General features: G+C 40.8%; 1 protein-coding gene across 2 annotated transcripts; it reads left to right on the forward strand.

Annotated features, from left to right (window-relative positions):
- Nucleotides 1-2,405: 2,405 nt before the first annotated feature.
- On the forward strand, nt 2,406-6,577 carry mibp (muscle-specific beta 1 integrin binding protein). 2 transcript variants are annotated; one of them, XM_008304800.1, is made up of 8 exons: nt 2,406-2,584; nt 3,641-3,731; nt 4,273-4,321; nt 4,555-4,729; nt 5,486-5,557; nt 5,648-5,754; nt 5,963-6,048; nt 6,302-6,577. In XM_008304800.1, the coding sequence occupies exons 1-7, from the start codon at nt 2,559-2,561 to the stop codon at nt 6,046-6,048; spliced, it is 606 nt and encodes a 201-aa protein (XP_008303022.1). In that variant the 5' UTR covers nt 2,406-2,558; the 3' UTR covers nt 6,302-6,577. The 2 variants fall into 2 exon arrangements, with proteins under 2 accessions (XP_008303022.1, XP_008303021.1); XM_008304799.1 differs by having other exon boundaries at nt 2,408-2,584; nt 6,299-6,577.
- The last annotated feature ends 7,070 nt before the right edge of the window (nt 6,578-13,647 follow it).

Consider the following 13,647-nt stretch of genomic DNA (forward strand, 5'->3'; position numbering starts at 1 on the left):
ACCCCGGAGAGAACCCACGCTGCACGGGGAGAACATGGAGACTCCACGCAGGAAGATCCCGGGTGTCCTCACTGGGACACGAACCAGCGACCTTCTAGCTGCGAGGCGACGATACTAACCACCGCACCACCTTGCAGCCCAGAAGCCAACTAATGATATCGTAAGATTGCCTAGATCCCCCTCAGGCTGCCAGAACAGCTCTGACACACCAAAGCATGAACACTGGACCTCTGGAGGCATCCTGTGGTGTCCAACACCTAGACATCGGCTGTGGATCCTTTGGGTTCTCTGGGTTGATTAATGGGGCCTCATGGATCGATCTCCCCATTGGTGCATCCTGTAGATGCTCGATTTATTGAAATATGAGGAGTTGTTGGAGTCAATCCTAAATATTTTATGTTGTCCTGCTTTGGGAGACCAATGCTGCCATGGTGCTTGATCTGCAGCACACTTTAGCAAAACACTGAACTGTAATGATTAAGTTTGTCTGTCAGTGGCTTTGTTGTTGTGGCTGATCAGTGTTCATGGAGTTAGACTCAGAGAAAAGGTAATAAATCAATAAATAATATCACTGTAAAGCCAGAATAAAAAGGAAGGCCTCTAGTTTGCTTTAAAACATTTTTTAAACACATCAGCACTCTCTGCTGCCCTCAGATCTTCTGGAAAGCTGCTCCTGACACGTGGACCACAACAACAACAGGCTGCCTCACTGTGGGCCTTTTGTTCTGACATTAAAAGGCCCAAACCAGAAGACCTGATGGTTCTGGAGGGTTCACAGGATAAACAGGTACCAGTAAGAGCTTTATAAACCTAGAAAGGGATCTTAAAAACAAATCAGAAAGATATCAAGTGCAAAGACTTTAAAACTGGTGTAATGTTCTCATACACCTGCTGCTGCTGCTGAGTCTGAAGGCAGCTGAAGTGGAGAAATATTCTTCTAGCAGGTAATAATCACCTCACTTTTTATTGTATTTGTTGGGTTTTCATGTATATTTTATCACAACTCTAGCTCTAAATTAGCCAGATTCATATCTATAATTGATAATCCTGTGTAAGGCCTTAATATTTCTCATAGTCCGGTAAGTTGAAGCAGCAACTGTATAATATAAATAACCGTGATCTGACTCGACTAGGAGGTCCAGAAATACTGTATGACAAGATTTTAGGTTAGAGTGCTGCTATAAATGTTAATTAAATTAAAAGAAAATAGGTCAGGAGGACACACATATAGCTATAGTTTGAGGTAAGATATGTAGGTTATCATCCAACATTGTTTTATAGCATAAAGAATACCACAGGCAACAAAAAGTATGGTAACTTAATTTTCAGCGTATATACAGTATATATATATACCTCCAGACCTACTTACTTTCATAGCAGCACTTAAATCTAAAATCTTGCCAGAGTAATATTTCTGGACCTACTTGCCAAGTTACCATCATTTGTATTATTATACAGGGATTACTTTAACTTACCTGATAAATATTAAGGCCTTACAAAGATAATACAGTAACGGACATTAACCTGACTGAGTCAGATCTGAAGTTGTGCCCCAGAAAAATCAAGAAACCCCAAGAAATCCAAGGATAGGTCTAAATTCATTTTTAAAAATATATAAAATAGACAAAAAAGTATGAATAAGTGTACAAATAAATGAATAAAAATCAGTTTTAGAAATACTAATGAGTAAAACATGTAGTTGAAATCAAGAAAAACTTAAATATGAATGCAATAATATTTGCCAGTGACTAATTTCGAGCTAAAGTTGTGCCCACAGTAAAATAAACATGAAAGCCCAATAAATTAAAGTTTAGGGGGGGAAAAAAGATCAGGTGGATAAAATAGACCAAAAAAAGTATGAATAGGTGTACAAATAAATAAATAAAACAAAAGCTTTTGAAATACTCCTACTAATAGATTAAAAAAAATGTAAAAAATAAAATATTAAAATCAATTTTAAAAAAGAATACACATGAAAGTAAGAATATTTACCAACTAAGCTGTGATTTTGGTTTCAGATTACCTATTAAAGCAGTGTTACCATAAATGTAAGCAGCCGTGACCAGAACAAACCCACTCCGCAGGTATTTCGGTGTGACTGTACCGCATCACTGCTGTACTTTTCCGTCGCTGCTTCGGGCGGATTAGCGCCTCAGCGTCGCTCCGAGCGACACCAGCAGCTGCACACACATATGTAAATGTGTGAAAGTTCGCCTGCCTGTGATTGGCTGGAGGCCGGAGTTCCGGGGGCTCGGATTGGCTGCTGGGGAGAGGCACGTACGAGAGAACAGAGAAGGGGGGAAAGGGTACGAGTACGTCAGAGCACGAGACCGCCCCGTGCCTGTGTGCGTCATGACGCAACTACGACGCCGGTTGGATATAAAACGGAGCGGCTCGCGCGGATACTGAATGAAGCTGCAGCGGACAGAAAACAAACAAACAAACAAACAGAAGAACTTTAGTTAAATTTTGTCGGATTTTTTTTTGTAAACTTCGGTAACAAGAACCGGTGACTGGTTTCTTCAGCTGAGCGGGACAACCGAGAAGAGACGACCGAGATGAAATACATTATAGGAATTGGCGGGTACGTTTCACTATTTTTGTATTTATTCAGCAGCTAACTGTTTGCTAGCGTGTTGTCCTTTAATTGTTTGCTAACGTGTTCTTTAATGTTCAAACTCTGATAACGTAGTATGTGGAGGTAGTTAGCTGGAGTTTGGTGCCTGATTGTTGTGACTCAGTCATCTCGTGTAGCTTCGTGTTATTATTCCTGTTCTTCACCCAAACTAGTCCTTCTGGTGAAGTCCTTTCTGCTATAAAAGTGACCCCCGTTAGCTGGTGTCCGCTAGCTTTTTATCCTGTCAGACACATGTGTTATCAGCCGCCCGCCAGAAACACGTTTAAAGTCACGTCCGGTAACTTGTTCGGTTTGTTGACATGAATCGAGCGGGACTTTTGAAAATTCACCGCGAGTCTCAGTGAAAAGTGGAGGGAGATTTAACCTCAGCTCTGTCCGGAAGCACAATCCTTTATTATCATGTGCTGTATTGCTTGAATGCTTGGATGTCACTGCCAGCATCACTTTGTACTTTTCTTTTAAAGTTTTAATTTACTATTTTTTTTAATTCTTACTCATGTATAGTGATGGTATCTGGCTCCCTTCCGGATTAATAAACCTCAATGTTTTCATACATAGCAAGAAGTGATGCTGCCAATGAGAGAGAAGTAATAAAAAGAATATTGCACACTTTAATTAAATATTGCACACAGCACTGACTTTTATGGTAAACATACAGAGAATGTGCAATATTGCAAATGATATTGACATTATGATTATGAAGTGATAGCTGTGTGGTATTTAATTAAAGTGTGTTTACTTATTTATTTATTTATTAGGCACAGTTTAATTGCTTTCAATCTCAGATGGTTTCATCCAAAACTGAAAGACTTTGTGTTTGTACAGCATGTATTCATCATGTGGAGGATCATGTGTGTGTTTTTAGTCAAAGGGGGATTTCTAATCATAAAAATGTAAATGCTGAGCAGTGCAATAGCTTCTTTATTTCTAGGAAAGATCATTTAGTTTTACACCACAGTGTATTTTAACACATTTCTGACTCTTTTTTTTATTTCTCTACAGCGTCACTAATGGTGGTAAAACCACCCTGACAGACAGGTTGATCAAGACTCTGCCCAACTGCTGTGTTGTGCACCAAGACGACTTTTTCAAGGTGAGTGTCGGTTGTTGGAAAATGTCCATTTTTAGTTTGTTGTTGCTGCTTCTTTTCCCTTTTCGTGGACACTGCATGGGCGCCATGTGTGAGCAAAGTAGAGGGAGTCCAGTCCCATCCCCCCACCACACATTGTTCTCCTCACTGGATGTGGAAATTTCCCTCATGTCTATGCAAAGTGCTTGCTTTCCCTCGTTTGTCTCTCCTTCCTGCTTCTGTTCTTTCATTATTCTAGACTTTATTCACATCTAACACACTTTAAATGCACCAACTTTCCTCTGGACTCCTTAAGTTTCTGTATTTATTCTCCTTTATCTCCATAATATTATCTCCTGTAATACTTTGCTGATCACATTTTCCCAGTTTTCACGACTGCTGCATAGTTTTGTAAATTGCTCGCGGTATTTACGTGCATGCCCTTTGCTGTGTGCTGTAGTCTTTCCTCTGCATTTGGCCTCATTCCTCTGGCATGTGAGTGGGATCTGCAAGTGTTCAGAGCTGTGAGGTTGCAGCAATGTTTTATTGGTGACTGTTATTTCAGAAACCCGATCAGATAGAAGTCGGGGAGGACGGCTTTAGACAATGGGATGGTAAGACTTCACTGAAGACTGCCAGTGACTCACTGATCATCAGCACACCTGTCACTTGACTGTAATACACCCCCACCCTCCACCATCACACACATCACTGCCATTTCACATCATTAACATTTAGTTTATAAAAAAAAAAAACATCAAACACATTCCCACATTGCTTTTGTTGATACTAACACTCTGTTCTTTCCATCATCTTCCCTTTTTTTTTTATCAATCTTGCTCTGCAGTGATCACAGCTTTGGATATGGAGGCCATGACCAACACGGTAAAAGGCTGGATCGAGAACCCGGTGAAGTTCGCCAGATCCCACGGCGTCGCCCTGTCTTCTGCCTCTGGCGTGGCGAACCCAGACGAGCAGATCCACATTCTGATTGTGGAGGGATTCCTGCTCTACAACTACGCGTAAGTTCATCTTTTTTTTTTTTTTACTGTCATTGGCAAGTTTACATGCATGAGTGCAGCTTCCTGAAAAACCAGTACAGCCACATAATGTTGACAAAGGCTTCAGTTGTGGTGAGAAGTGTGGTGTCTACGTGCAGTACGTAGTGCAGGAGATTACGTGACTGCCTCTGAATACATAAGTTGTGTTAGCTTCCACACTTCATAAGTTCAGAGAGAGAACAGGTCATTTTTGCCCTCGCACGTTCTAGGACGTTCACGACAACAAAGTGAAGGCGGGCAGGGTTGAATCTGTCACGTGATGTTGACAGAGGCTTCAGTTGTGGGTAGACTTGTGGTTTGCACTGTGAGCACATTGTGTCTACGGAGCGGGAAAGTTTGCATAAATACGCTGTGCTCACTTTCACAAACCACAAGAGAGAAGAGAGCAGGTCATGTTTGTCTCGCACGTTCCAGGAAAGTCATGACAACAACCTTTAGGTGGCTTAATTCTGTCACATGATTATTTTGTGTTCTTGCCACCGGCTCACGTGCTCGTGACCCCCCACACAGTCTGACTTGACCGGTGCTGCAGATAGAGATAAGGAGAAAGAGGCTCCTTGAGTTGTCCATTAATGAGGCAGCTGGGCGGGGCTCTCTGTGCTAGTTCTGGATGTCAGGCACTCTGCAGAGATAAGCAGCCGCATGAACACTTGTGTATTTATACTCCTTTTACTGTGAAGATGTGGCACGTTCTCATGAACTCGTTCTCCTCTGCAGGCCCCTGCGGGATGTTTTTGACAAGAGCTATTACATCACCATCCCCTATGAAGAGTGCAAAAGAAGGAGAAGGTGAGCCGACACAAGCATCCTCTCATGTTTGGCCTTTTTGATTCCTCGTGTTCGGTGCAAACTCTCACACTGTGCATTTCTAACTTCCAGTACGAGACAGTACACCGTCCCCGACCCCCCGGGCCTGTTCGACGGCCACGTGTGGCCCATGTACCTGAAGCACCGGAGAGAGATGGAGGAGAGCGGTCTGGATATCGGTACGTCACAGCTCATTTGTGTGTTGTCAGATCAGTTTGTTTTCATAGAGATACGTTCTAAGAGCTTCAATAAAAAGCAGCTGGACTTAAAACAGAAAAGTGCAGCTGCTTTTTGCAGAAGCTCCAGAATGAACACAGACTCTGTGTCAACATTTACAGTTACAGTGCAGGTTACAAACATCTGATTGACTTTCTTTTTTTGTTGCAGAGAGCCTGGATGGTTCTAAATCCAAAGAGGAGCTCTACAACCAGGTGTATGAGGACATTCAGAACAACCTGCTCAATCGTTTATAGGTAAGGAGGTTAAGGGAGTGACGTTTAGTGAGTTTACGATAAGATAAACTTTATTAATGCCTCGCTGGGGGATGTTAGCAGCAGCCGAGTCATAAAGATAAAAGCAGAATGAAAGATAAAAGCAAGCATGAGCTTCTGCAGGAGTGTAGAAATGAATGAGTTCAGCAGTTAATGAACAAGCTGCATGATATAGAAGTGTTTAATGATGTACCAGTTTGTCTGACGGCATTTCTTTCTGTGTTTCTTGCAGCAGGACGCCTCCTCCTCCTCCTCATACCTGTACAGAACCTGTAAATAGAACCGAGGATTCTTTTGTTTTTTTATGGATTTTTTCTAATTTTATTCTTTGTATGTAAATAGAGCGACGTTAACTTAATCATTGTCTTTTTAGTCGTCTTTGGATGGATCTTGTTCTTCCTTTATCGAACCCATCCTTACTGGGCTCCTGTTCTGTTTCTGTATCGACCCGTTTGTCTGTCGATCGCATCCTCCTGCAAATAAACACATCGGCTGCTGTCGGAACAGAAAACTGAACGTGTCGTGTCGTTTCTGATGTCGTATCCGCGGCTGACATAATCCAAATATTTACTTTCGTTTTCCTACAGTGGGTTACGTGGGAACTTTATCTCACCCAAAATACTGAATGTTTTCTTTTATCTGGAGTGTTGGCTGCCGTCACTTCACTTATCTCCACTGCCAAGATGTTTAATGTGGGACATTAAGACCACGAGCTGAATAAAGTGTTTGTTTTTGGTGAGAGTATAAATGAATCCTTGTTTGACTGTTTCTAAGTTCCACGGTTTGCTGCCCTTGTTTTTAGGAGACATTAAATCTTCAGTCCATCCCGGCCCAAATCTCCTTCTAGATCATCACTCCTTGATCTTCTGATCACAGACGCCCCTCATACTGATGCTGGTGTCTTTGGGAACCATTTGAGTGACCGCTGTGCTGCTGCAGTGGTCAAACATGCCCAAAAACTAAATCACAAATTCTACTCAAATAGATTTTAAACGTTTTCACGAGCGGGCTTTCTGCCATGATCTGAGTGGAAACGAATCTCCCTGGAGCTGCAAGGTGGCTCAGTGGTTAGCATCGTTGCCTCGCAGCTAGAAGGTCGCCGGTTCACGTCCCGGTGAGGACACCCGGGATCTTTCTGCGTGGAGTCTCCATGTTCTCCCCGTGCAGCGTGGGTTCTCTCCGGGTTCTCCGGCTTCCTCCCACAGTCCAGAAACATGCTGAGGTTAATTGGTGATTGTAAATTGTCCGTAGGTGTGAATGTGAGTGTGCTTGGTTGTCTGTCTCTAAGTGTAGCCCTGTGATAGACTGGTTACCTGTCCAGGTGAACCTGCCTTCACCCTGAGTCAGCTGGGATAGACTCCAGCCCCCCATGACCCTAGTGAGGATTAAGGTGTAGAGATGATGGATGGATGGAGTTGGCCCTGAATTTCTTTCATGCTGAACTCTTGAAGTGTTTTAAACTGGTTCTGAAGTCATCAGTCCTGCACTTTATCTGCTTACAGTCGACACTTTCCATTGTTAATGTTTATTTTGTGATTGTTGTGTTTATTTGTAGACGTGTGCTGCTGCCTGTCTTGGCCAGGTCAACCTTGTGAAGGAGGTTTCGATCTCAGTGGGTCTTCTATCTGGTTAAATAAAGGAAAAAAATAAAAACATTAGACATTAATTATCTGACACACATTGTACATTTGTTAGAATTTTACGTACATCTGAAAACAAACTGATCTCACTGCAGATACAGCACACATAGATGAGAGCAACGTAAATACAGGAACATCTAGCTTCTTGTAAGATGTATAATGTCTAATCAGAGCTTATGGGAAGGATCTTAGTTATCTGCTTCAACCAGGCGGAGATATATATGCAACTTGTATCATGCTTTGTGTTGTTTTTGGATGATGCTGACCGCCATCTTTGTTTTGGGCAACTAAGGACTCGAGGCTGATGAGTGTTTGGTGAGTAGTTGTACGTTTTCAGACAACTTCGATCAACTTTGGCTGCCGGTACGTTTTAGGATTGACTTTAAGATTCTTTTAAAGCACTCAGCGGTTTCTGCCCTACTCACACTGCCGACCTTTTAACACCGTACTCTCCACCAAGCTCTTTAAGCTCCTCGGGTCCTGTAACTGTTCCAGAGGCCCGGCTCAAAACAAAAGGGGACCAGACCATTTTTAATCTGAGGCTCTGGAGCAACTTGCCCGAGGAAACCAGGTCTGTGCTCCCTTTCAAGTCGCTCCTTAAAACACATTTTTATCGGAGAGCTTTTCCTGATTTCATTTAAGTTATGGTTTATAGCTTCTTGTTCTATTTCTATTTTCTTCAACTTTTCAGCAGGTCAGTGTTTTCCAGCTCCTCCTCCTGGGGGATCCTGAGGCGTTCCAAGGCCAGATGGGATATCACAGCTCTCCCAGGGAGTTCTGGCTCTAACCTGGGATCTCCTAGCATGCTTGGGAAACCTCCTATCAGATGCGTGGACCATCTCTAGGAGCATTGAGACGACCTTCCTCCAGACGTCCAACCTCCTCATCCTGTCTCGGAGGCTGAGTCCAGACGACGTGCACGGGTAACTCATCTGGATCACAAACCTCCCTCTGTGCAAAAACTCACTACCATAGATCAGAATATAAATCGACTTGTAGGTCAAGAGCTCTGCTGATGTTGCACCAATCCGTCTCCCTTTTCACATCACTCGTGAACAAAAACTTGAAACCTAAACTCTTTCACCCTCTCCCTCACGTTTAACCAAACGGAACCGACCCACCGGTTACCACCACAGAACCACGGCCTTGAAGGTGTCGACTGTAATTCTGCAAACCGCCCCATCGTGAGCTAAAGGTCACGTCCAGGTGAAGCCAACAGAAACACATCGTCTGCAAAGAAAAGTAGAAACATGTAAAAATGTCTTTTTTGTTAGTTCAACATGTTTAAAATTCAGATTTCTTACCACAGATACATGAATAAAACTTCTTATTTTTAATAGATCCATATTTAAAAATCTGAATTTTCTAGTTTTTCAGCTTTACCATTGTTATAGGTTTATTTATAAAGTAAACACACTAATAAATGTCAGATTTTTCACTCTAGATAAGTCAATAAATTAAAGCAAATATAAATTTTTATGCTCGCTTTTATGATAACACCATTAAAAAATGTAAATTAAAGTATGGAAAATGTCCCGTTACTGCTGGGAACTGTTAATTAACAGATTTTTAAAAATATATCTATATTTATTTTGTTAGACTCTATATAAACAATCAGTTAGTGTTCCAAATAACTTTTATTTTCTATCAATCTGTCGCTGTTTTTATCAACTGATTAGATGTTAAAATGTCAGAAAATTATAAAATAAAGAGTTCATCAGTGTTTCCCGAAGCTGAACAACCCAAAAACATTCAGTTTAGTGTCACAGAGGAGCAAAGAAACCAGAAAATATCCACATTTAGAAAGTCGATTGAGCAATGAACCCAAACCGATTAACTGATGATCAAAGCTATAGCTGGTGATGAATCTAATAGTTGCTAAGTGACCCCTACAGGGTCTGGGTTTAGGCTTGAGCCTCGTATCCGTCCTCTGGAGGTTTCTGCAGCACAGCAGCGGCTCAGAAATAGCTGCCTCGGCTTCCCCCAAGTAGACGCCTGAGTAGGTCACAGACTCGCACAGATTCAGGTTATTAGCGGCAGATTTACGGCACATGAGGCCTCGGCCACGTGCGGCGGCGCTCGCGTATAAATAGGACAGAATCATTTCCCATTTCCTCGTCCCGCCGCTTCAGCTCATCACGGCGCCGCCAAACATAGCCCGGGTCAGGCAGGTGCTGTATTTTAGGCGTCCTCATTTCCAGAGTGGATTGGAGTCCAATAATGATCAGAGGAACAACAGAGCACCGGGGCGTCTGAACCCGACTCGTGTTCAAGACTCGTATCCATACATGTGTGACCTCTGGCTGCAAACATCTATTTATGTTGTGTGATTATAAGATGAACACTGAGAAGGTGGCGTCACAAACAGGAGCTGGTCTTCAGCTTTAGTTCTACCAAGAACATTGAAGCCAAGTTATTTCTTTGAAGGACCCCTAAACGTACCTCAGAGAACCTTAAAACAAACGGTTCCCTTTGGCCCCATAAATCCAAATAACTTCAGGTTCAAGGTAATTCTTTGTGGAACCACGTAGTTCAATGAAAATGAGTTCTTTAGTTGGAAGTTAGCCTCGTGCTAAATCCAATGTATTTACTGCCACCTGTAACTGTACATTGCTCATTAATATCCCATCCAAATGAATAAAAAATGAACCAGAACCTCCTGAGGATCCATTTAGGAGCCGGTACTGTTTCTGCAGGTGGTCCTCGTGCAGCTCATAAAGTTTCTGGACTAAAGCGGATTCATGTGGACCCTCCAGCAGCCCCTCTTTAGGTCCTCGTGACTCCAGCCCAACACGTCACCCATCACGTAGCGACCAGGTGATTCCCATGACGCTCTGACAGGTGGTCGATGAGCAAACCGGGCTGGACTCGAGTCCCGGTGCTAAAAACGACAGCAGCATGTGTGATGACTGGAAGCACGAAGACCGACGGGTCGGGTCGAACATGAAAACACTCAGAGGTGAAATCTGAAATAACACAAGTTAAATATATATATATATATATAAACACAGGTGAACGTCTGAACTTTGCTCTGGAGGAAGTTCTACTGATAGACAGTGGTCCACACATACACTGTAAAAAAAAAAATTTTTAATTTTACTTTTAAGAAAAAACTATTTACTGTTATTTTACAGATTTTCCCTGTTTTGTTAAATTACAGATGATATCCAGCAAAATCACAGGAAAAAGCTGAGAATTTACATTTAGACTGTAAAAAACAAACAAAACAACAACAACTACTGTCCAAACTGTAAATAATGTCTTCCTACAATTTTTTTATTTTTTTTATTTTTAAATAGTAATTTATTCTTTTGCAATGTGTGGCTGTAAAATTAAACCATTTAACTGTCTTTAAATCAGCTAATTATATTATTATTATTTTTAAAATATTTGCCGTTATTTGAAATAAATGTCTGTTTATTACGATTTTAAAAATGGACATTGTATTTTATTTACATACTATATATAATAACTACTAAAATACACTGGGGGAATTATATTTCTTTATTAATTAATTTTTTTTAGTTTCTTCCACACATAATTGTTTATTTTTTATTTATTTGTTTGTTTATTTTTACTGTATTTGACAGTAAAATTACATTGTTTTTGCAGTATTTAAATCAACAACAACAAATCATTATTTTACTGATATGCTGGTATTTTCACAATTTTTACAGTTTAATGTTACAAAAAAAATTAAGATAAAAAAGCTGTCCAAACTGTAAATAACGTCCTCCTACAGATCTTTTTTTTAAATTTTTTTTTACATAAATGGTAATTTATTCTTTTACAATGTGTGGCTGTAGAATTAAACAGCAAGATAAAACTGTTTGTTTTATATTTGGTCCCATGTTGGTGACACTAAAGCCAGGAAAGGTGTGTTTCTGTCAGCGAATCAGAGCCGGAGGAGGAGGACCAGTGTGTGGCTGGAGGCATCTCATCCATCCGGCTGCAGCTGGAGCCAACTGGAGCCGCGGTGACGTTCCACGAGTCCCTCATGGTTCCTGCTCAGATGTCTGAGAGCCTCCGCGTTCCTGCCAGACTGGAGGTATGTTAGAGGAACGTTTGATTGGTTCTGACCTGCTCTGATCCACAGTCGACCTGCTGCACGTCTGCTGAGGAACAAAACAAAGGCAAAGGTGAGAAACTCTGAACTACTTCAGAGCAGCTGAGCTCCTGCTGAGGAAACAGCAGCTACATGCATCCATATATATATATGCATAAAGCCTTTATATATACATCTATGTGTGCATCACAAACCCTCGTCCTGTGGGGAAGCTGGTGTCCTTTACTCTGTTATAATATTAATAATAATGATGATGATGATAAAAAGTTTTTCTATCGCAGCTCTCAAAGCAGAGCAACAGAAACACAATGAAACATTAGAAAGTACATCATGAAGCTATAAAAGCTTTTAAAGTTGTTATTTACTGTTAGTCTCACTATTATTAATACTATAATAATTAAATAAATCCATAAAACAAGAGAAAAAATTCTGGCAACTCATTACCCAGGTGTTGTAGTTTAAAAATGAAAATAGAAAATTAAGAAAGAATCTTCAGTAACTGGAAGCAATGAGACATTTTCAGTATTTTAATTTTAATTTTAATTTCTATCATTAAAAAAAACAAAAACACCATTAAATACATTTTTATTGGTGTCTGTGGGGATTTACATTAATATTAATAACAACAATTTCCTGTTATTTATTGGTAAATCTATAATTTTTTAAAATAATAATAATAATTTAAAAAAATATTATTTATTGGTGTATCTACAGTATAAAGCTAAAAATATTAAATATAATCCATAAAATAACAACAGTTTATTTGCGTCCAGTAGCAGTAAGAAGCATTTTCTGTATTTTAATGGTGAATGTATGTTTTAAAAATAAAGAGAAAAACAGGGGAAAAAAGCATTTTAATGGTTTATCTGTAGGAAATATACATGTTTTCTACTCTTCTGTACAAATTATTTATCTGCGATAAAAAGAAAATACAGGTAAATCGATAATAAAAATAGATATTTAATGTGATTTAATGGTAGAAAATAAAAAGGACAATTCTGTAAATTGCTCATTTTAAAACAGTAAATGGTTTTCAGTGTCATGTGAAGGATGCTGACCTCCTCTGAACTGAGCAGCTGTGATCAGACACAGACATAAAATCGTGTCCTGAAGCTGGAGGTCACGTTCAGGTTCACATCAGGTGAAAACAACAAATGAAGGAGCTGAGCTTGTTTTCACTGATTGACTTCTGAAGTGATTAAAAGTTGGGCTTCAGCTTCAGATAACAGTTTAGTCTGAGCAGAGCTCCACGGTCACGTCGGGTTCCTCTTATCTTCATCCACATCCGACCTGTGGAGGTGAGTCGTGACGTGTCCGCGTGCGTAAAACTCGGCAGCAGCAGCAGAGTGTCTGCGAGGATCGAGCGCCACCATGTGGTGAGGAGCTCCATGTGGCCTCAGAGGGGAGAGAAAGTCCGGATGGAGCTCCGCTGTGCGCGCTGCCGTGCGCGTGTGGTGAGGAGCTCCATGTGGCCTCAGAGGGGAGAGAAAGTCCGGATGGAGCTCCGCTGTGCGCGCTGCCGTGCGCGCTGCCGTGCGCGTAATGTGCCGAACAGAGAGGAAACTAACGCAGAGAGTAAGAGTCTGTTTCTCCACTTTTAACTGACTTTCTGACTTTAACGTTTGTCAATCACGAATTAACTGGTCATAGAGTTGAATATGAAGGACCGTAAAGGAGATCTACAGTTTAAATGCAGCTGCGGTGGAAACCAAAGGAGAACATTGAAAACAACGCGTTTTTAAAATTGTTTTCTCCTGGTTACCTTGCTGTCAGATATTTATTTATTTATTCGTTTATTTATTTATTTAGTTAGTTAGTTAGTTATGTCTGTGTACTAAATAAATTGAAATTAAAAATGTAAAATTAAAACAAACA

The sequence above is a fragment of the Stegastes partitus genome, unplaced genomic scaffold, assembly GCF_000690725.1.
Source record: "Stegastes partitus isolate 25-593 unplaced genomic scaffold, Stegastes_partitus-1.0.2 Scaffold2326, whole genome shotgun sequence".
Lineage (NCBI taxonomy): Eukaryota > Metazoa > Chordata > Actinopteri > Pomacentridae > Stegastes > Stegastes partitus.

What these genes read in the sequence shown, in the direction of transcription:
- mibp (XM_008304800.1), top strand. Translation starts at nt 2,559, where the DNA reads ATGAAATACATTATAGGAATTGGCGG. An exon ending in TTCCTGCTCTACAACTACGC is followed by an intron (nt 4,730 to 5,485) that starts GTAAGTTCATCT and finishes TCTCCTCTGCAG; the next exon opens with GCCCCTGCGGGATGTTTTTG. An exon ending in GGAGAGCGGTCTGGATATCG is followed by an intron (nt 5,755 to 5,962) that starts GTACGTCACAGC and finishes TTTTTGTTGCAG; the next exon opens with AGAGCCTGGATGGTTCTAAA.